This window comes from Leucoraja erinacea, chromosome 17 (genome assembly GCF_028641065.1).
Source record: "Leucoraja erinacea ecotype New England chromosome 17, Leri_hhj_1, whole genome shotgun sequence".
Taxonomy (NCBI): Eukaryota; Metazoa; Chordata; class Chondrichthyes; order Rajiformes; family Rajidae; genus Leucoraja; species Leucoraja erinaceus.
This window is the reverse complement of record NC_073393.1, coordinates 21,729,083-21,752,764: the sequence shown is the minus strand read 5'-3', so window position 1 is coordinate 21,752,764 and position 23,682 is coordinate 21,729,083. Positions and strand designations below refer to the sequence as shown.

The following is a 23,682-nucleotide window of genomic DNA, read 5'->3' as shown; positions in this document are numbered from 1 at the left end:
AGCCATGATCACAATGAATGGCGTTGCTGGCTCGAAGGGCCGAATGGCCTCCTCCTGCACCTATTTTCTATGTTTCTATAAAGCTTGGTGCTGGGACCCCAGTTATTCACAATATATATTAACAATTTTGATGAGATAATTAAATGTAACATCTCCAAGTTTGAGGACGACACAAAGCTGGGTGGCAGTGTGAGCTGCAATGAGGATGCTATGAGTCTGCAGGGTGACTTGGATATGTTGGGTGAATGGGCAGATGCATAGCAGATGCACTGATCATATTGAATGGCGGTGCTGGTTCAAAGTGCCGAATGGCCTACTCCTGCACCTATTTTCCATGGTTCTATATTTCTATGTTGTCTGTGCAGAGTTTTTGCACATTCTATCTGTGACCATGTGGGTCCACCAGGTTCTCCGGCTTTGTCCCACATTCCAAAGACGTGTGGTTTTGTAGGTTAATTGGCTCTCTAAATTGTCCCCTAGTGTGTAGGGAGTGGATGTGAAAGTGGGATAACATCAAACTACAAATTCAAGTCTGGAATTTAAAAGTAACCAAGGAAAAACACACAATGCTGGAGTAACTCAGTGGGTCCAGGCAGCATCCCTGGGGAACATGGATGTTTTGGGTCAAGACTTCTTCAGACTGAAGAAGGATCCCGACCTAAAACATCATTTGTCCCTGTTCTCCAGAGATGCTGCCTGAAGCGGTGAGTTACCCCAGCATTTTGCATCTTTCCTTGGTAAACCAGCATGTGCCTTATTTCTAGTCTGAGTAACCATGTCATAAAATCATCACCTTGTCGTAAAATCCTACATGCTTCGGGGAAGGATATCGATCCTATTTATCCAGTCTCAGTCGATTTGTAATTCCCTTTATTTTTTATTTTGTGTTCATGTTCTGAGTGTAGTGAAAGAAATGCCACCATATACTGCCTCCCTCATCCCAGGTTGCCTCACAGAGTTTGCCCCACTTGTCCACTTCTGGCCCATATCCCACCAAACCTTCCTATGCATGTGCCTGTCCAAGTGTTGTACTAGTACCTGTCTCTACCACTTCCTCTGGCAGCTCATTCCTTATGCCCGCCACCTTCTGTGTGGAAAATGTTACCCCTCAGATCCCTTTTCAATCTTCGGGTTCCAATTACAACTTTCCCCTGGCTTCCCGACTCTTATACTAAATGCCCCAACCATTGAATGCAAGCACACCATACCCCTTCATTACCATGCTTTCTACTCTTGTTCAGTTTATTTTAGAGATACAAGATGGAAATAGGCCCTTTGGCCCAACAAATCTGCGCTGATCTGCAATCACACTAGTCCTATCCTACACACCAGGGACAATTTAACATTTTACCGAAGCCAATTAATCTACAAACCTTTACGTCTGTGGAATGTGGGAGGGAATCGGAGCACCCGGAGAAAACCCACGTAGTCACAGGGAGAACGTATCACCTCCATACAGTCAGCACCCGTAGTCAGGATTAGGCCCGGGTCTCTACTGCTCTACTGTGCCGCCCAATGTTCAATGTTCTTATACCTGTCCATGCATTCGCTACACTCTGGCTGTGTTCCATAGCGTTGTGAGCGACAGTCTGTTGTCTGGAATGCACAATCTGCCATCCAGGGAAATAGGATGGTGGGCTGGTGTGAAATAAAGCTGAGGTGATGTCTGGTGACTTTGAGAGATTTAATTAAGTGGCTTCAGGTAATCAAGGGCCCTGGTGAACGGCACCAATCCAATACACTGGCAAATAGCACAATGGGTTTCTGCAGTGATGTTCAAAGTTTCCTGTAAGACGAGCCTTTGTCACTTTGGAGCAATTAGTGGTGTCGCAGGTGGCTGGTACAGATGCCAGGTGTAACACTGCTTCTCCCCACACTCTTCAATTTTCTTTCCAATTAGTGGCACTCTCTGTTAACGGTGCTTTTAATTACGTTCTGCAAGGTGAGAGATCACAGAGCCCTTCCCTAGCAAGGGGGAACGTGGCTGTCCTGTTAATCTCACTGTTCCTGCTTCTCTCTCTCGCTGTTATCATTCCAACTTTGTCGCCTTCTGTCATTGTCAGAAAGCCATCTGCATTGAAACACTCCTGCTTTGTGTCTGTGTCTGAGTATGTGTGGGCCTGTGTGTCTGAGTGTGCTTGTGTGTCTGAGTGTGTATCTGAGTGCATGTGTGTTGTGCGTAATGGGAATAGACAACTAAAGGGAAGGGTGGGCATTGGGGAATGAAAGTTACATCTGCCATCCACAAACAGTGAGCAAAAGTTGCTTGTTTGATGTTAAATCTGTTATGAACATAGAACAGTACAGCATAGGAACTGGCCCATCAGCCCACACTGGCTGCACCGAACATGTTATCGTTAAACTAATCTCCTCTGCCTGCACGAGACCCACATCCCTCCATTCCCTGCATTTCCATGTGCTTATCTGATTGCCTCTTATATGCCACTATTGTATCTTGTCTCCACCACCACCCCAGGAAGTTTGTTTCAGGCAATCACCACCCACTAAAAACTTGCCCTGCACATCTCCATTAAACTTTGCCCCACTCACCGTAATGCAATACCCTCTAGTATTTAGGGGCAGCACAGTGGCACACTGGTAGAGTTGTTCCCTCCTACTGCCGAAGTCCCTGTTTCGACCCTGATTATAGGACTTTGTATGTTCTTCCTGTGACTGTGTGGGTTTTCTCCAGGTGCTTTGGTTGACCCCAGTCCAATTATTTTATGAAGCTCATTTTGTTGCTCATTTATCATATGGCACCCAATGAGGCATCTATATCCTATATCCTTGCCTCTGTCACTGACTCCACCCATCTGCCAATAACCCCCTCGCCCACACTTGTATCCACCTATCAATTGCCTTGCTAGTGAGGGGCTAATTCTGTGGCACAGACAGCATCTCTGGAGAACATTGAAAAGTAACGTTTGAGGCCTGAAGAAGGGTCCCAACCAGAGACGTCACCTATCTGTGTTCTCACTGTTCCTCTGTACACCTGACAATAAACTAAACTAAACCAAACAGTCTGGTTAATAGTGAGCATGATTTGCTATTTAAAAACCCAGCAGGTTTGGGAGAGAAATATGCATTCCTTCCCCATATTGGATATATAGATGACATCAAACCCACCAACATCAATCAGTTTAGAAGGGTCCTGACCTGAGACGTCACCTCTCCATGTTCACCAGAGATGCTGCATGACCCGCTGAGTTACTCCAGCACTTTGTATTTTTTTACCTTAACTACAAACAATAGGATGGTGGGGAGGAACAGAGAGTTCCTGGCCCTGTTCCTGAGCAGCACAATAAGTGCTCCTCAACCCTTTTCAAGAGGAAGAAATGGAGAATGTCATTCCCTGAAATCAATGAACCATTGAAGTACACTCATTGTTCAAAATCATGAACTTACAAAGACAAGCTGCCGCAAACATCTCAGCCTTGTCTGAAAGACTGTGTGGAGAGAAGAGTGAAGAATAAAATACCCAAGGGTCATCTAATGCCCCTTGCCTTCTCTTTCCCCTTCCCCACCACCATGAATATAAGAATCTCATTCGTAGGGAATTGGAAGTTGTAGCTGAGGAGAGAGGCTTGTATGGAAGGAGGTCATCGAGCTGTACAGCATGGAAACAGTCCCTTCGGCCCATCTTGTCCATGCTGTCCAAGAGGAGATTAATTTGGCACCGTGTGTGTGTGCAGCATGGACTCTATGGCTGAACGGGCCTTTTCCTGGGATAAACCATGCGGATGAAAGTCGGCTAAATGGTCTGGAATGTTGTGGTACATTAGGAAGAATTGTGTTTTTAAACACGTCTGCTCCAATTTTACTTGGGTCGGAACACAGGGACATCTTTAACCTTCTCATGAAAGGGTGGACAGTGGTTGGTCATCGATCTATACAGCACAGAAACATAGATAATAGGTGCAGGAGTAGGCCTTTCAGCCCTTCGAGCCAGCACCGCCATTCAATATATTCATGGTTGACCATCCAAAATCTGTACCTTGTTCCTGCTTTTTCCCCTATATCCCTTAATTCCTTTAGTCCTCAGAGCTAAATCTAACTCTCTCTTGAAAACATCCATTGGATTGACCTCCACTGCCTTCTGTGGCAGAGAATTCCACAGATCCACAACTCTCTGAGTGAAAAGGTTTTTCCGCATCTCAGTCCTAATTGGCCTACCCCTTAGTCTTAAACTGTGACCCCTGGTTCTGGACTCCCCCAACATCAGGACCATTTTCCCTGCATCTAAGCTGTCCAATCCCTTAAGAATTTTACATGTTTCTATAAGATCCCCTCTCATCCTTTTAAATTCCAGTGAATACAAGCCCAGTCAACCCATTCTTTCCTCGTATGTCAGTCCTGCCATCCTGGGAATTAAACAGGCCCTTCAGCCCACCTTGTCTATGCTAACCAAGTTGACATATTGGGCTAGTCCCATTTGTCTGCATTTGGCCCGTATCTCTCTGAACCCTTCGTATCCATAGATCTGCCCGTTTAAAGTCATATGTGCATGTGCTTCTATAACTTCCTCTGGCAGCTCATTCCAGGTATGAGCTACCTTCTAAATAGAAAGGTCACCCCTGAAGCCCATTTTAAATCTCTCCGCTCTCGTCTACAGCCTATGTAGCAAAAAAGACTGCGAGCGTTCACTTTATTCATGCCCCTCATGATCTTGGACGTCTCAATAAGGTCACTCACTCCTCAGCCTCCTGCACACCAAAGATGAAAGTCCCAGCTGATCCAACCTCTCCCTGTAACTCAAGCCCAGGTAACATGCTGGAGAATCTCTTCTGCACTCTTTCCAACAATTACATCCTTCCTGTACCTGGGCGACCAGAACTGTGCACAGTATTCCAAGTGTGGTCTCACCAACATACCGCTGCATCATGATGTCCCAACATTTGTACTCTGTACCCTTCCCGAGAAAGGCAAGTCCTGCTTTAGAGTACATGAGTATTTTGGGTAAATCACTGTGCTAATCATAGTCACACAGTACTGAAGCTGGCCCTTCAGCCCACCATGTCCATACCGACCACAACACACCGTCCACACTAAGCCCATTTACCAGCACTTGGTCTTTTGAACCGTTTTAATACACAAGGCCTCTTGATTCAGAGGCTTGAGTCGGTTATCCCCAGTGCTGCCAGTAATTTTAAATTATTTAAGCAAAACAGAAATTTTATAAAGGAGGATGGATACAAGGAACTGCAGATTATGGTTCATAAAAAAAACATAAAGAGCTGGAGTAATTTACCAGGTCAGGCAGCATCTCTGGAGAATGTGGATTGGTGACTGATGATTCCATCTGATGAAGGGTCCCCTCCTGAAAAGTCATCTATCCACGTTCTCCAGAGGTGCTGCCTGACCCGCTGAGTTACTCCAGCACTTTAGATAGCAAGCAACAAAAAAGTTTTTAACTGTTCCTCAGTGCACATGACAATAAACTAAACCAAACTAAACAGTCTGGTTAATGGTGAGCAATGTTTATTATTAAAAACCCAGCAGGTTTAAGGAAAGAAATATACATTCCTTCCCCAGAATGGATTTACAGATATCTCCAAACCCACCAATATCAATCAGCTCAGATTCCCAATCAATGCTCTCCAGAGATGCTGCCCGACCCACTGACTCCTCTGCCTTATTTTCCCACCAATGTGGTTGTGCTTTAGCTGCCTACGTGCAAGGGTTAACCCAGATGTACAATACAGGTCAACAGTGTCCCGAGTCCGATCAACAAATTCATGGGACTTTATCGATATTGGTTTGTTATTTTGGAATGTAAATTTGTCATGCTTGTCTGACTTCGCTGATTGCTTGGGCTTTATATGCAATCTTACTTCCCAGCAGTAGTGATGGCCTGTCAATTTTAGTGCGGTGTGTGTGAAGGTCACATTGATTTTACAGCAGTGACTGCTTATTGATAATGAAGGGTCAGGGTCTGCCCAGTGGGTCAGACCTTCAGGTCTTCTGCCAGAAGGAAATGTTTTCCATTCCCCTGTATCTCAGCCGTTAGTGCCTGCTAGCATTCAAAACCTTTCATTCAGTCAGACATCTGAAGGACAATACAGTTAATTGAATCACTCTCTGCTACTTCAGTATCATTTTTTATCTCTGTCTCTGCCTCTGTCTGTCTGTCTGTCTCTCTCCCCCCCCCGTGTTTTGCTCTCTCTCTGTCTCTGTCTGTCAATGTCCTGTATGTGTGTGTTCCGTCTCTCTATTGTATGTGTGTCTGTCTCTCTCTCTCTCTCTCTCTCTCAATCTATCTGTGTGTGTCTGTGTGTATCTCTGTGTGCATTTTTCTGCATGGGAGAAAACCGGAGCACCCAGAGAAAACCCACACGGTCATTTTTCTGTGTGTGTGTCTCTCTATATATATATCTTTGTATGTACCTCTCTCTCTATTCGTGTGTGTGTGGCTGTATGTATCTCTCTATCTGTGTGTGTCTGTGTATCTCTATGTGTATTTTTCTGTGTGCGTGTCTCTCTCTGTCTCTCTGCCTCTTTCTATCTCTCTTTCTGTCTCTCCCTTATACACTCTCTACCTCATTTCCTAATCATAAGGCTGTGTGTTCAATTCCTATTCGGAAGACTTAGCCTTGTTTCCTGACCGTCGTTTAGCTGGACACAAATCTCCATGAACTGTTCGTGACGACTGGTGTTTCTAAGCATGTTCTCCCTGTGACCGCGTGGGTTTTCTCTGGGTGCTCCGGTTTCCTCCCACATCCCAAAGACATTAGACTTTAGAGATAGAGCGTGAAAACGTATTCTTCGACCCACCGAATCCGCACCGACCAGCGATCCCCATACATTAGCATTATCCTATGCACTAGTGACAATTTACAATTTTCACTAAACTAATTAACCTACAAATCTGTACATCTTTGGAGTGTGGGAGGAAACCGGAGCACCGGAGAAAACCTCACAGGGGGAATGTACAGATGGCACCCATAGTCAGGATTGAACCCGGGAGCTGTGAGGTAACATCTCAACCTCTGCATCACTGTGCCGCCCTTGTGGGTGACGAGTGGGTTTATACGTTAATTTGCATCTGTAAATTGCATAGATTGCATTCGCAAATTGCAAAATGGATAGAACTAGTGTACAGGTGATCGCTGGTCAACGGGCTGAAGGGCCTGTTTCCATTCTGTGTTTCAAAACATAAACATAAACAATCACACCTCAGTACAGAAGTGCATTGTTTGCTTTTGCTGCCGTTGAGCTAAATCTGCCGTAACTCAATTTCTTGATGCATGCAGACACAATTGCAATCAAGTGCTATCTGGCTGCATAGCTCAGCCCAGCTCAGCCCCTGTGATGGGAATAAAAACCAGGGTCCTAATCCCAAGACCCCTTCTCCCCCTCCATCTTCTCCTTCCCTCCAAGCTATCGGATCTTTGGAATAACAGCGTGTTTCTACACAGCACCGTTATCAGGCTGAAACATCCCAGGGCATCTCTCGGGAGTGTTATCAGACAAGGTCTGGCAGTGACCTATTTAAGGAGATATTCAGCCAGGTGACCAAATGTTCTGTAAACGAAGAGTGCTGGAGAAACCTGAGGCACAACATTAGCACTTGGAGGGTGGTGGGTGTTTAGAATTAGCTGCCCGTGGAGGCAGTTGAGGCAGACACCTAGACAGCATTTAACAGACATTTGGACAGGTACTGGGATAGGAAATGTACAAGGGAGATATGGACTAGATATGGCACATGGGACAAGCATAGGCATGGCATCTTGGTCAGCATAGACAAGATGGGCTGATGGTAGATACAAAATGCTGGAGTAACTCAGCGGGTGAGGCAGCATCTGTGGAGAGAAGGAATTGGCGACGTTTCGGGTCAAGACCCTTCTTGACGTTTCGAGTCTCCACCCGAAACGTTGCCAATTCCTTCTCTCTATAGATGCTGCCTCACTCCTGATACTGCCTGCAATCTGAGTGAAAAAAGTTGTCCCTGATGTCGCTTTAAAATCTCCCCCCCCTCTCCCCTTCAGCCTGTGCCCTCTAGTTTTAGAATCCTCTAGCTTGGGGGAAAAAGACAGTGAACGTTCACTTTATCCACGCTCCTCATGATCTTTTAAACCTCGATAAGGTCACCCCTCAGCCTCCTACAAAACACCTAGTCTATCCAACCTCAACCTGAAGCCCGCAAGCCCAGGTAACATCCTGGCATGACACAAAAACAGCGTCTCATATTTCGCTCAGATAGCTTCCAACCCAGTGGGAGGACTGATGATTTCTCTCTCTCCATTCCTCCACCACCCTAGTCGCCCTGTTAGTTTCACTGTTTGTATCCCTTCGTTATCACCTCCTCCACAGCCAACAATGGACCATTGTGGGCACGTTGGCCATCAGTGCCGCCTCCCCAGTCTGAAGACGGGTCTCGACACGAAATGTCTCCTATTCCTTTTTTCCAGAGATGCTACCTGACCTGAGTTGCTCCAGCATTTTGTGTCTAACATCCTGGTGGATCTCTTCCGCACCCTTTCCAACGACACCCTTGAGAGGTCATCTGAAAGTCAGTGCCCCCTGGCAACTCCCCGCTCCCTCAGTGTTGATGCGCTATTGAATCTTACATGGAGGAGTTAAAAGGATGAGCAAAGAATAAGATGAGATTGTTGTCCTCAGCGTGGGATGGGGCTGAATTATTGATCATTCAAGGAAGCTGGCCAGCAATCTCAGCAGGAGATTAGAGTCCAGCCCATTGGAGGTTGCCAGATGCATCTGTGTACATCGGTTGCAATCTTCGGTAACTGAGCAACAAAGCAAAATGACTTGCTTGGGTTAATTGAATCGGAAAGAGCAGACTTAATTTGAGAAAGTCTCTCTCCACAGTTATCAAGCTCTGCGAGTTAGAACAAGGACCTTGTACCAACGAGAGGATGTTTTGTGAATTCTACACATTACGAAATGGGCAAGAGTGTTTCATTTCATATTGTACCGGAAAGGGGACAATGAAATTCTTACTTTCTGCAGCTTAACAGGCCTATTGATAGACACAAAATACTGGAGTAACTCAGCGGGTCAGGTGGCAAATCGAGAGAAAAAGAATAGGTTTCGGGTCGGGACCCTTCCTCAGACTGAAACTAGAGGTAGGGTTACTTGTACCACCCCCTCTCTCATCCACTGTATCCGGTGTTCCTATTAATTCAACAACACATAAATAAATATATAGTGAACATCAATACAATCGTCAAAATCAAGTATTATGTAGAGTATTATGTAACCTCTTTTTTAAAAGCTATTCACTACACCCTGGCAGTTTAGTTCAGTGAAGAGATACAGCGATTCAGAAACAAGCCCTTCGGCCCACTGAGTCCGTACTGACCAGCTGCGCACTAGTTCTATCCTACACACTAGGGACAATTTACAGAGGACCAATTAACCTGCAGCCCCGCATGTCTTTGGGATGTGTGAGGGAACCAGGGGAAAACCCATACGGTCACAGGGAGAAAGTACAAACTCTGTGCAGACAGCACCCATGGTCAGGATCGAACCCGGGTCCCTGGCGCTGTAAGGCAGCAACTCTATCCTTGCACCATTATGCAGCCCAGGGCAACAATAGTTGCATGCTGTTGTATCAGTCTGAAGAAGGCTCCCAACCCGAAACGTCACCTATCCATGTTCACCAGGGATAGACATAAAGCGTTAGAGTAACTCAGCAGGTCAGGCAGCATCTCTGGTGAAAAAGACTAGGTGACGTTTCGGGTCAGAATCTTTGAGTCCTAGAGTTACACAGTGTGGAAACAGGCCTTTCGGCCCAACTTGCCAACGCCAACCAACATTTCCAATCTACGCTAGTCTCACCTGCCTGCGTTTGGCCCATAGCCCTCTAAACCTGCCCTATCCATGTACCTGCTAAATGTTTCTTGAATATTGCGATAGGACCTGCTTCAGCTACCTTCACTGGCAGCTCGTTCCATATGCCCACCACTCTTTGTGTTAAAACGTTACCCCTCGGGTTCCCATTAAATCTTTCCCCCCTCACCTTAAACCTATGTCCACTGGTTCTCGATTCACCTACTCTTGGGCTAAACCAACGGCACCTTCTTCAGACTGAAAGGAGAAGGTGGGGGGGTGGGGGACTGGAGGTAGGACAAGGACAGAACAAATCAGGGCCGTGCAGCTTGACCCACTGAGTTACTCTTGAATCTCATGGTAAGGAGTGTCGGCCGGAGAGAATCCTCCAAAGGGGCTTCCCCCGATCAGAGTGCTGCCTCTCTCCAAACTGAGCACGCAGATCTCAGACATCTCGGCTGGGTACAAATGCATCTGTAATTGTCACTGTCTCCCTGGCAGACAGCAGTGTCTCTGAGCCGTCTCCAAGTCCTGCTAATGGCACATCAGGGTGGTTGTTTTTACCGACACAAGCACTTATGTTCTTTGCACCACGGTGATGTCATCCATATCCGGTTCTGCTGGGAATCTCTCCTGTACAGCGTTAACTCTTGGCTTGCCCCGTCTCCCGCCTCTCCCACTGCAGCAGGGTTCAGGGCCTCAGTGATGTGGTTGAGGATGTTTCGCTTTGAGATACAGCACAGAAACAGGTCCTTCAGCCCACTGAGTCTGCGCTGACCAACCAGTCTAAAGAAGGGTCTCGACCTGAAATATCACCTATATCCTTTTGTCCAGTAATGCTGCCTGACCCGCTGAGTTACTCCAGCATTTTATGCCCATCTTCTGACCATCCACCACCCAGTTCCATGTTACCCCTCTTTCTCATCCGTTCCATACACACCAGGGGCAATTAACCTACAAACCCGCATGTCTTTGGGATGTGGGAGGAAACTGGAGCACCCGGAGGAAACCAACGTGGTCACAGGGAGAATGTGCAAATCCAGACAGACAGCACCCGAGGTGAGGATCAAACCTGGGTCTGTGGTGCTGTGAGGCAGTGGCTCTACCCGCTGCTGCCTTGCGTTCAATTTATGTTTCTGAGTGAATCAGAGCAGCTGACACCTGAGGCGTGACGTTGTGTTGGGGCCGCTCGGTGGATAGGGGACCGGTGTCCGCACCGTGCCTAGGGGGGGAGAGGAGTGTGGGGGTCTCTGCAGCCATGCGATGGGCACCGCGGCTCATGGGCTCGACATGCTGGGCGCTTAGCCCAGGGGCAGTGCCAATGGACACCCTGTACTGCTGCCCCCACACACACATGCACACTGATATGTAGACACACACACACACATGCACACTGATATGTAGACACACACACACACAGGCTGGCACACTCACAGCCAGACACCCGCAGATGGACAGACACATGCAGGCAGACACACACACACCCAGACAGACCTGCACAGACCAACAGACCTACACACAGACCCAGACACAAAGGCAGACACCCACACCGACACACTCAGAGACACATGCACAGACACACACATGAACACACACACCGACAACACAAAGTGCTGGAGTAACCCAGCGGGTCTGGCATCATCTCTGGAGAACATGGATAGGTGACTTTATAGGTCGAGTCTTCAGGTCGAGACTTCATACTGATGGGGGAGGGGGATTGAGAGGCCTGGAAGAGAGGAGGAGCAGGATAACCCTGGCAAGTGATAGGTGGGTACGGGTGAGGAGGGGGCGAGTGGTTTGATAGGCAAATATAAACCACTGGTACACAAAAATTCTGGAGTAAATCAGCGGGTGCAGCAGCATCAATGGAGCGAAGGAAATAGGCAACGTTCCGGGCCGAAACCCTTCTTCAGGCGGTTTTAAAACAGTCTGAAGAAGGGTTTCATTTTTGTGTACCTTTGATTTCCCAGCATCTGCAGTTCTTTTTAAAACAAATAAAAACCACGACCATGTTCTGGAGAGCATGGATAGAGCCTGTTCAAGATCTCCACACCATCTGCCTGAGGGGGAGAGAGAGAGAGAGAGAGAGAGAGAGGACGGCAATGCACGGTCACAGGGTGATTCTCACAGCCTGAATATTAATTCTGTACAAAATTCCTGTGTAACTAAGCTCTGTCCTCCACTGTGAAAATAAAGAATGGCAGATGCTGGTTTATTCCAAAGATATTCACAAAGTGCTGGAGCAACTCAGCGGTTCAGGCAGCATTTCTAAAGGATGGGTGGCATTTCTGGCTGGGACCCTTCTTCAGGCAGAAAGTAATGATTCAGTGATCAAATGTCATTGAGTCATTGCATCTGAGGTCATCTGTAGCTGGTCCTGATTTGGCCCGGCCTTTTCTCGTCTGCAGTTCTTCCACACTCCCCCCCCCCCCCCCCCCCCCCCCCCCCCCCCCCCCCCCCCCCCCCCCCCCCCCCACCCCCTTACTCTCAGTCGGAAGAAGGATCCCAACCCGAATCGTCACCTATCCTCTAGAGATACTGCCTGACCCCCTGAATTACTGGAGCACTCTGTGTCTATCCTGTCGTACCCTGCCTGAGTGTGGGGCTGTCGGGTACATTAAGTGGCAGTGATTGTGACACTGTGTGGTGTTGATAAAGGGTCCGCTGCCTGATAGCACTGAGTGCAATGGGCAGAGTGGCTCAGATAGGCCAACACCATCGCTGTGATCATCCCTGCTCAAGTGGGTGGACTGTTCACAGCTCCCAGTATTGGCAAGAGGTTCCTCCCCAGTGGCCTATGATGTGGCAGTGCACTCAAGAAGTAAAACGCAAGCAGCCATTCGATTCCTTTGCTGTTCCTGCTAATCTAACTGGTGGATCTTAACACTGAAAAACAAACCTTTTAACCACATCAGCCAGAGGTCTAGGCAGCAGCAGAGGTACTGAGGACAGAGGTACCATCCCTGCCCCACCTTCTGCCCCACCCTCTGTCTCTCTCTTGCTCTCTGCCAGTCTCTGTCTCTCTCTCTCTATCTCTCTCTGTCTCTCTCTCTCTCTGTCACTCTATCTGTCTCTCTCTCTCTCCCTGTCTCTCTCTCTCTCTCTCTATCTCTCTCTGTCTCTCTCTCTCTCTCTCTCTCTCTCTCTCGCTCCGTCTCTCGCTCTCTGTCTCCGTCTATCTCTCCCTCCCTCTCCTTAGCATGCAAAACAAAGCTTTTCACTGTACCTCAGTACACACGACACTAATAAGCCGCAGCCTAACCCTGAACTTCCATGTAGTACTGAGGGAGCGTAATCAGGCTGACTAGTCCATTCATCTTCAATGGTAGAGAGCGCTTTACCAGGCATCTGAACGGACCTTCCATGAGCTAGGGTACTGTCCGATTCAACTCTACCCAATTGTGGACATTGAACTTGTGGTCTGTGGAACTGATGCGCTACATTGGTGAGAACTGTATTCTGCACTCTGTATCTTCCCCTTTGCTCTACCTGTTGTCAAACTAGAGTTTGACGTGATTGTAATTTTATATAGTATTATATTAATCTGATTGGATAGCATGCAAAACAAAGCTTTTCACGGCAACTCAGTGCACATGACAATTATAAAGCAAACTCTAACCAACCATCTATTGAGCACCGATCCACAGGAGTTGCTGCAGGGGGGACTCAGCAGGGTGTTGCGTGGCACAGCGCTGTGTTCATTTGTTTCCCCTCAGTCACTGTCAGGGCTTCAAGATCAATCCCGTCACTAAGTGGCGGAGACAGCAATAGGAGATGAGGAGGGGAGGGGGGGGGGCGACTGCTGGCTGATGCTGAGAGACTGACTGTGAAGTCTCCCACCCTGGCGAAGCTCATGGCAAGACTTGTGTGTCCGCGCAGAGCTGCTGACCAACCAGAGTGGAGGGAGCGCGGGATACCCGCAGTACAACGAGAGCAGCAGCGATGCCAGCCTGCTAGTATCGCCCCTGGTGGTGGCCGGCATCGTCATTGGCCTGGTCCTCTTCCTCTCCTGCATGACCATCATCGTGGGAAGCTTCCGGAAGGACAGCCGGCTGAGAAACTCCAACGCCAGGATGGAGGCCCATTACGGTAAGCGCGGTGGTGATCCCCTTCCCCCCCCTCCTCCTCACTTCCCCCCCCCCCCCCCCCCCCCCCCCCCCCCCCCCCCCCCACACATCCTCCAACCCTGTGAAGCCTCAGGTCCATCATCGCTCCTCTACCTCCAACTGGACTTTAAAAATAGTGACAAAACCCGGTGCCTCTTGCATAAGGTCATAAGTGATAGGAGTAGAATTAGGCCATTCGGCCCATCAATAACATGACAATAAAAGCACCATTGAACCATAGAGCCACTGACATGAAACGTCACCCATCCATATTCTCGGCCCACTGTGTTATTCCAGCACTCTGTGCTTCCTTCCTTTTGGCCCCAGAAACAAGACCAGGGTTAGGCTATGGGGAGAGATGGCTCGTAAGTTATAGGAATAGAACAAGGCCATTCGGCCCATCAAGTCTACTCCGCCATTCAATCATGGTTGATCTATCATTCCATCTCAACCTCATTTTCATGCCTTCTCCCCGTAACCCCTGACACCCGTACTAATCAAGAATCTATCAATCTCCACTTTAAAAATACCCATTGACTTGGCTTCTACAGCCGTCTGAGGCAATAAATTCCACAGATTCACCACCCTCTGACTAATTAAATTCCTCCTCATCTACTTTCGAATGATACATTCTTTTATTCTGAGGCTGTGCCCTCTGGTCCTAGCCTCTCCCATTAGTGGAAACATCTTCTCCACATCCACATGGTAGCGACTGGGGAGGAGGTCCAACTACAGAGTAGACGGTCAGAATCATCTCCCCAGGGTGGAAATGTCAAAGACTAGAGGGTAGAGCTGTAAGGTCAGAGCCAACCAGATAAGTGACAGAGACCCGGGTTCGATCCTGATTATGCGTGCTGTCTGTGCGGAGTTTGCATGTTCTTCCTCTGTCCATGTGGGTTCCCTCCAGGTGCTTTGGTTACCTCCCATATCCCAAAGACGTGCAGGTTTGTAGTTAATAGGCCCTCTGTACATTTCCCCTAGTGTTTACGTGGTGGAGGAGAAAGACCTGCCAGTTGTTTAGCTTAGTTTAGAGCTAGCATTGGAACAGTCCCTTTGGCCCCCTCATCCAAAATACCCCATCTAAACTAATCCCATTGGCCCGCAATTGGCCAACATCCCCCTAAACCTTTCATATTGGGTGGCACAGTGGCCCAGCATTAGAGTCGCTGCCTTACAGCTCCAGAGATCCCGGTTCGATCCTGACTAAGGGTGTTGTCTGTACGGAGTTTGCATGTTCTCCCTGCGAACCACGTGGGTGTCCTCCGGGTGCTCCAATATCCTCCCACATCCCAAAGACTTGCACGTTTGTATGTTAAATGGTTTCTGTAAATTGCCCCCTCGTGTGTAGGGAGTGGATGTGAAAGTGGGATAACATAGAACTAGTGTGTACGGGTGATCGAGGGTCGGCGTGGACTCGGTGGGCTGAAGTACCCATTTCCATGCTGTATCAATCAGTCAAAAAGCATTGTAAAGCCAAAGCTGGTAAGAATCAGGAGAGTGTGGAGCATCAGCCCATTAAGGAAGTGACAGGCCGTGTAATTTATCCAGCGCTGACCCTGCTTTGTACCTGTGGAGGTTGCAATGGATGAGGTTGTTAGTTTTCACATCACGTCACTAGATCTGTCAGCTCAAGGTCAGCTGCAAGACAATTCAGAGCGCCAAAGCCTCCTGGAAATTTGTCATCTTTACTACAGCCTGCACTGCTTGGCAAAGTCACTGTAAATCTGTAAAAGGCACTGGAGTGCTGGAGTAACTCAGCGGGTCAGGCAGCATCTCCGGAGAACATGGATGTGTGACGTTTCGGGTCGAGACCTATCTATCAGAAACGTCAACAAATGGACAACTACCATCTACCTCATTGGAGACCCTCGGGCTGTGTTTAGTCGGACTTCATACTTATAGCAGCACGACAGTTACGTAAACATAATACTCGGTGAATACCTTAAGATATAACAAAAAAAGTCCAGTTATATATATATTTTTTCTTTGCTATAAATTTAGTTTTATATATATATATATATATATAAACATTTGCCCTATTTCTTTTTTTCTAATTATGTGTATATACATATTAATATTTTATACTAATAAAATTTTAAAAAATATATTTTATTTTATATTATATTATATTTATATTTTATATTAATAAAATAAAAACAGTAATAGGGCAAAGACGAACCATCCTGTCATCATCTAAAGAGTGGTCTCCTGACCATCAACCTCATTGGAAGCTCTTGGACTATCTTTAATTGGACTTTACTAGACTTTATCTTGCACTAAATGGAGGAGGGGGTGGAATTTGAAGCGCTGTGTGGAAAGGGTTGGAATAATTCGGGGCTTTCTCAGAAGGTTGCCACAAGTGAAGAAGGGTCGCAACCCGAAAAGTAATCTATTCCTTTTCTCCAGAGATGCTACCTGACCCGCTGAGTGATTCCAGCATTCTGTGTCTATCACCGGGGAAGATAGCTTGGAGAAACAAGAGACTAGTTGCTGGAAGCTGGAGCAAGAAGCCAATTGCTGGAGGTACTTGGCGGGCCAGGAATGATGTAGAAACAAAGAACTGCAGATGCTGGTTTATGCCAAAGATAGACACAAAGTCCTGGAGTAACTCAGCAGGTTAGGCAGTACCTCTGGAGAAAAAGAATGGGTGACATTTCAGGTCAGACTCCATTCCAGACAATCCAATTGTCTCCATAGATGTTGTTTGACCTGCTGAAATCCTCCTTTCTGTTTTGGGGGAAAATAGTTTTGCCAGCGATGTGAGCATTTCATTATTAGTATATAAAATAATTGAATAAGACAGAGTTTGATGATTTCTCCATGTGTTTATCCCACAGCCCCCGACGCCCTCTCATTCGGAGGCTCCATCGGAGAGCTGAGGTCAACTTGTATCGAGGATTATGCAGCTGGTTTTGATTTTGATTCCTACACTGAGTCGCTCTCACAGGTCAATGCCATGTATCAGGATTCCCCACCGCAGTAAGTATTCTCCAGCCCACTGCCCCGTCCGTCAGGCCAGTGTTCAGTGAACGTACCATAGAGACTCGACCACCCATGGCCCTCCCTCTGCCCTGCACCCCAGCCAGCAACATGCCTGCCCAGCACAATGCCAATTAATCTCATCTCATCTACTTACACCTTACACTATAGTTATCCTTTTTCATCTCTCCCTCCCTCATATCCTTCTCTCCATCCCTCTCTCATCTATCTCCATATCTTCTCTATCCTTCCCTCCTCCCCCTCTACATCTCTCCTTCACCTCCCTCCTCCCTTCCTCATCTCCCTTCCTCATCTTGCCCCCTCCCTCCCTCCCGTATTTCCCCCTCAATAACTCCTCCCTCACCCTGCCTCCCTCCCTCATCCACCTTCCCTCCCTCCTGCCCCCCCCCCTCCATCATTCCCATAACTCCCTCAGCCCCTCTCCCTCCTGTATCCCCCCCTCCCTCTCTGATCTCTCCCCCCCCCACCCTCACTCACTCCCTTAACACATCCCCTCACTCCCTCGATGTACCCACTCCATTAATCCCCCTCCCTCCACTGCCCAGAATCAAGGGCGCTGATAGGGAACATGGAAAAGTACAGTGCTGGAACAGACCCTTCGCCCACAATGTCCGTGCAAACATGATGCCGTTAAACTAATCCCTTCTGCCTGCACATGACCCATATCCCTCCGTTCTCTGCATATCCGCGTGCCCATCTACAAGCTTTTAAACCCCACAATTGTATCTGCCTCCACCACCGCCCTCTGTGTAAAAATAAAAGTGTCCCGCACATCTCCATTAAACTTTGCCAGTCAGGAAATATGTGGTTTCTCTGTGTCTCTGTGTCTGTGTATCTCTGCTGTGTCGCTGTGTCTGTGTATCTCTGTGTCTCTGTGTCGCTGTGTCTGTGTATCTCTGTGTGTCTGTGTCTCCGTGTCAGAGAGAGAGATGTGTTGAGAGAGAGAGAGAGATCTGTCACTGTTACAGGGACATTGGGAGACTCTATGTTAAATTATTTACGGTTTAAATTATTACCCTGAAGGTGTCATCGATCCCTTTCCTTCATCCTTTCCTGTTCTGAGTGTTTCCAATCCCAAAGTCAGAGGAGCCATTGACATTGCACATTTATGATCCCCAATCATTTCTCAACCAAAAAGGGCACAGAGACATACAGTATGCCTGCCTTCATTGCTAGGGCCATTGAGTATAAGAGTCAGGAAGTCATGATGCAGCTGTAGAAGACTTTGGTTAGGCTGCATTGGGAGGATTATGTGCAGTTTTGGTCACCCCGTTACAGGAAGGCTTTGGAGAGAATGCAGAGGACATTTACCAGAATGCTGAAGATAGACACAAAATGCTGCAGTAACTCAGCGGGCCAGGCAGCATCTCTGGAGAAAAGAAATAGATGGCATTTCGGTCAGACCGCTGAGTTACTCCAGGATTTAGTATTTTACTGGAATGTTGCCTGGATTACAGTTTCAGCTACTAGGGTTGGATAAATGGAATGTTTTCTCTAGAGCGTCTGAGGTTGAGGGGAGACTTGATAAATGTATATAACATTATGAGAAGCATAGATAGGGTAGATAGTTACTGTAGATCATTTTTCCCAGGATGGAAATGTCTAACACTAGAGAGCACCGCTATAAGGTGAGGGGGGGAATGTTTAATAGAACAATGAAAATTCTTACTTGCAGCAGCATAACAAGCCCGTAAACACAATATATACAGATAATATATAATTGGTAGCTGGTTCCTGATCTGGTCTCGAGAAACTGGCCATCCAACTCCCTCAACAGATGCTGTCCGATCCACTGAGTTCCTCCAGCACTTTGTGTTCTGCTCAAGATTCCACCACCTGCAGTAGTTCCCTGTGTCTCCAACATAATCCAAGTGTTGAGTTTCAATAGAGTAGGAAATGATGAGGACACTTGCATTTTTTAAAACTCTTTTTCCCAGGATGGAAAAATCAAATAGTATCGAAAGGGGCAAAGTTTAAAGGAGATATGTGGGACAAGTTATTTTACGCAGTGGGTGCCTGGAACGCGCTGCCAGGGGTGGTGGTGGAGGCAGATATGATAGTGGTGTTTAAGACTATTGGATAAGCATATGGACATGCAGGGAATGGAGGGATATGGGTTAGTTCAGCTTAGTTTAGATTATTGTAATGTGTACTGTGGTAGAGTGAAAAGGTTTTGTTGCATGCTAACCAGTCAGCGGAAAGACTACATGATCATAGACTATGATTATCAACGAGCCATCCACAGTGTTCAGATACATGATGAAGGGAATAACATTTAGTGCAAGATAAAGTCCGGTTTTGCGCAGGTAGATATGTGATGTTCAGCATGAACATTGTGGGCTGAGGGGCCTATTCTTGTGCTTTATTGCTCTTTGTTCTATATTCTATATCTTAACCTTGAATTTTTCTTTGCTAGAATGTGCCTATTCCCTGAGCTCTTTCAGATCCCCTTAAATGTTATCTCAAGTGACGGTTTCCTTAACCTAATTTTACCGTTCACTTCAGCTTGCTCTGTTTTCATGCCCTTAGAATTGTCCTATTTAAGTGTAGGATACCGTTGTTGAATCAATTCCCTCTTCCTCACACTGAACAGGAAACTCAGTCATATTATTATTGTTGCTACCACCCTCCATTTAAAATAAAAAATCTCCTCATTGCCCTGTGTGTTTTACACATCAGATTGAATAATAGCAATGCAAAGAATGCAGTAGATCACGGAATTATACCGCTGGGAAACAGCGTCGGAAGGAACTGCAGATGCTGGTTTATACTGAAGATAGACTCAAAATGTTGGCGTAACTCAGCAGGTCAGGCAGCATCTCTGAGGGAAATGTATAGGTGATGTTTCTGTTCGAGACACTTCTTCCGACTTGAGAGTCAGGGGAGAGGGAGACTAGAGGTATACACAAGTACAGAACAAATCATAGCCAGCACCAATGAACAAAGGAAAGGTGGAGCCCACAATGGTCCATTGTTGGCTGTGGAAGAGGTGATAACAAAAGGAAGCAGACTTTCCTGGGGCAGTGTTACAATGTCACACAATGGTGTAGGATAGTGCTAGTGTCCGGGGTGAGCGCTGGTCAGCGCAGACTCGTTGGGCCGAAGGGCGTGTTTCCGTGCTGTATCTCGAAAGTCTAATATCTAGGAGTTGTCGCCTTGGAGGAGTCACGCTGTGGTTTTTCTCTCCTTCCTGCAGCTACGAGGACTGTGTGCGTGACGGAGTGCCGGACATGTACCTCCCCGAGGATGACCCTCCTCCCTACTCGCTGACCGACCCCTGGCAAGGTCGTGACCCTACGCCCCAGACCCGCCCCGAGCAGGAGGTTGCTCCCCCGGGTGGCGGGGACTTCTCCTGGGGTCATCACACCCCCTTGGGCCACCGGCAGGAAGTCCCCTCCGTGTCCTCGGGCTCCCTGGCCCCCCCGTACGAGAGGGTGGTCTTGGGGAGCCGCGAGGTGGCCCTGCCTCTGACGTCGCAGGTCGAGCTGAAGGACCCTCCGGAGGACGGCAGACCCCTCTCACGTGCCATCGTGTGACACACACTCTCCCTGGGGTGGGAGGGGGGGCATGGTGGGGGGGGGGGGGCATGGTGGGGGGGGGGGGGGCATGGCATGGTGGAGGGGGGCAGGGGGGAGGGGGGGGCATGGTGGAGGGGCAGCATGGTGGAGGGGGGGAGGGGGGGACCCTGGAGAGGCAGCAGAAGGCAACACTATCTGCCACTCACCCCCCCCCCCCCCAAGCCTCCTCACCCCTCCCCAACCTCCTTTAACCCCAACCGTACCAATGATCCCCTCCCTCCACCACCCACTCCCAAAGTCCCCTCCCATCCCTAAATCCCTCTCTTTCTAATGACCCCTCCCTCAACCCAAATGCACCCCACCCAAGGTGCTCTTACCCACTCCCAACCCCAACCCAAACACACCCCACCCACCCACTCCCAACCCAACCCTCTGCCATCCTCCCCCAACCCACACACACACCAAGGGGCTATCACCCACTCCCAACCCCAAAGACCTCCTCATCTCCTCCTCCTTCCATCCCTCCCCCCCACCCCCCCCCCCCCCCTTCCCCCCTCCCCACCCCTCCCCCTTTCCCCCACCCTCCCCCTCTTCTCACACCCCTCCCTTCCTACCCCCTCCTCCCCCCCCTCTCTTCTCCCACCCCCCCCCCCCCCAACACAACCCCTGACCCTCGACACCAAGAGCGTGAAGGAGGCTCAGGACAGCCTGTGATTGGAGGGAATCGGGAGCATCAAAGGAAACCCACCAATCCAAGGCAGCCTCGTCTCCTGGAGGGGACGACAGACAGCTGAGGCGATGGATATTTAAGGCGGGGGTTGACAGATTCTTGATTAGTACGGGTGTCAGGGGTTACGGGTAGAAGGCAGGAGAATGCGGTTGAGAGGGAAAGATAAATCAACCATGACTAAATGGCGGAGTAGATTTGATGGGCCAAATGGCCTAATTCTGCTCCTTTAACTTATCAAACTAATGAACAGAAAGTGATGGGTTCGAATCCCACACCAGCGACTTGAGCAGCAAAATGTAAGTGGCCACTTCCCCGGGCCATGCTTAGTGAATGTCACATTACGAGGGAGCGACGTATTACTGAGAGAGTGTGGCAATACTGAGGGAATGCCAGAGTACCGAGGGCGTGCTGCTGTACTTAGGGACCATCGCATTACTGAGGGAGCGTTGCAGTACAGAGGGAGTGCCACGCTGTCAGAGGGAGAGACGTGAAACAGAGTCCCTCTCTCAGATCCCTCCGCACCGTATAGAGGGGGAGAGGGGAACTCATCCCCGTATCCTGCCTGATCTTTCACATTAAAACAAACTATCCAGTGGTTAGATCACTGCTAGCTGTCGCGGTTTGCTGCACAAATTAGTGCGCCTTTCCTACAACCGTGTGACCAAAACTTTAATTTGAGACATCCTGAAGTGGTTGAGATGTTATAGAGGCAGGTCCTTCCTTTTAATGATGTGTTTGGTTATATTTACTCCCCAGTTTCACGTTGATGTGTTGTTTCACCGTGACATCCCTGGTAACGCAGAAGAGGGGGGGTTATAAATCAACTTGGGCGTAGCGTTCTAATATTGATGTATATAGAGCAGAATAAAATACAATTTGTGAAAACGTCTCTGTCTGTCTTTGGGGGAAGGCCGTTAGCACAGATGAAAGATGCATAGAGACAGTCGGAATATGGGTCTTTGTCACACCAGCTATATTTTTGTATTGTATCGGTTATTAGTGTCATACAGTGAAAAGCTTTGCGTGATATCAAGTCATATCATCCCGTACATGAGTACAATCAAACAAATACACAAGTACAACAAGTAGTGCAAAGAGAAAAATACCAGAGTGTAGAATGCAGTCATATAACGTCGTATTTTCACAGTTAGAGTAAGTGCAGATTTTTTTTTTAAGTGCAAGTGCCACAATAAGGTGGGTTGGAAGATCTGGATTGCACCGTAGTTTATGAAAGGACCGTTCAGTAGCCTGACAACAGAGGGGAAGAAGCTGTTCCTGAATTTGGTGGCATATGCTTTCAAGCTTTTGTATCTGCCGACAGGAGAGGGGAGAAGTGGGAATGACCGGGGTGTACCTAGTGTAAGGGAGGTATAGCCAGCAGAGTGCCCAAAGGGATGCCTCTTGGCAACGACTTATTGATCCATATCAATGACCTGGAGAAGGGTCTAAAACTATCCACATTTGCCAATGACACAAAAATAGGTGGGAGGGCATGCTGCAAAGAGGATATTTAGATTCTGCAACAAGATATAGATAGGTTGAGTGTGTGGGTGCAGATTTGGCAAAAGGAATATAACGTGGGAAAGTGTTAGATTGTATACTTATGTGAGTGGAATGTAAAGGCAGAGCAGAGAGGTAAGTTTAGTTTATTATTGTCACTTGTTCCGAGGTACAGTAAAGCATTTTTGTTCGCGTGCTGTCCAGCCAAAGAATAGACTATACATGATTACAATCAAGCTGGCCACAGTGTACAGACAAAGGATGAAGGGGTACAACATTTACTGCAAGATATACGTAGCATAGAGTCTGATTAAAGAGATTCCAAGGGTCTTCAATTAGCTAGATGGGAGGTCATGACCGCTCTCTAGTTGGTGATATAATGGTTCTGTTGCCTGATAACAGCTGAGAAGAAACTCCCTGAAACTGGAGGTGTGCGTTATCACGCTTGCCTGATGGGAGAGGGGAGAAGAGGGGGTGACCAGGGTGAGACTGGTCTTTGATTATGTCGGTGGACTTGCCAAGGCAGCGTGAAGGGTGGATGGGGTCAACGGAGGGAGGTTAATTTGTGTGATGGTCTGGGCTGCGACCACAATTTCATGCGATCTTGGATGGAGCTGTTCCCAAACCATGCTGTGATGCATCCCGATAAAATGCTTTCTACGGCGCATCTGTAGAAGTTGGTGAGATTTGTTGGGGACGTGGCGAACTTTCTAAGCCTTCTAAGGAAGTAGTGGCGCTGGTGTGCTTCCTTGGTCATTGCTTCGATGTGGCTGGTCCAGGACAAGTTGCTGGTGATATTTACGTCTCGGAACTTTAAGTTTTCAACCATCTCTATCTGGGCGCCTTCAATGAATACTGGGGTATGTGTACCACTTCGCTTTCAGAAGTCGATCACCATCTCCTTTGTGGGAATCAGTGGTAGTCTGTTCCCTGTAATGGAGACAGAGAGATAGAGAAAGGGCAGAGAGGTGTCAGAGATGGGACGGAGAAATTAACAGGAAGGAACCGAGAAATAACAGAGAGGATAAACCCACACTGG

At 48.0% G+C, this 23,682-nt stretch overlaps 1 protein-coding gene across 3 annotated transcripts in view; it reads left to right on the top strand.

The window, feature by feature from the left end:
- Positions 1 to 20,477, top strand: part of bean1 (brain expressed, associated with NEDD4, 1) — a 30,563-nt gene extending 10,086 nt beyond the window's left edge. For all 3 annotated transcript variants that reach the window (XM_055648825.1, XM_055648824.1, XM_055648827.1), the window contains 3 exons: positions 13,669 to 13,878; positions 16,733 to 16,874; positions 20,092 to 20,477. In XM_055648825.1, coding sequence (XP_055504800.1) covers positions 13,669 to 13,878; positions 16,733 to 16,874; positions 20,092 to 20,431 — 692 coding nt within the window. In that variant the 3' untranslated portion in view covers positions 20,432 to 20,477. The remainder of the gene's footprint in view (positions 1 to 13,668; positions 13,879 to 16,732; positions 16,875 to 20,091) is intronic.
- The last annotated feature ends 3,205 nt before the right edge of the window (positions 20,478 to 23,682 follow it).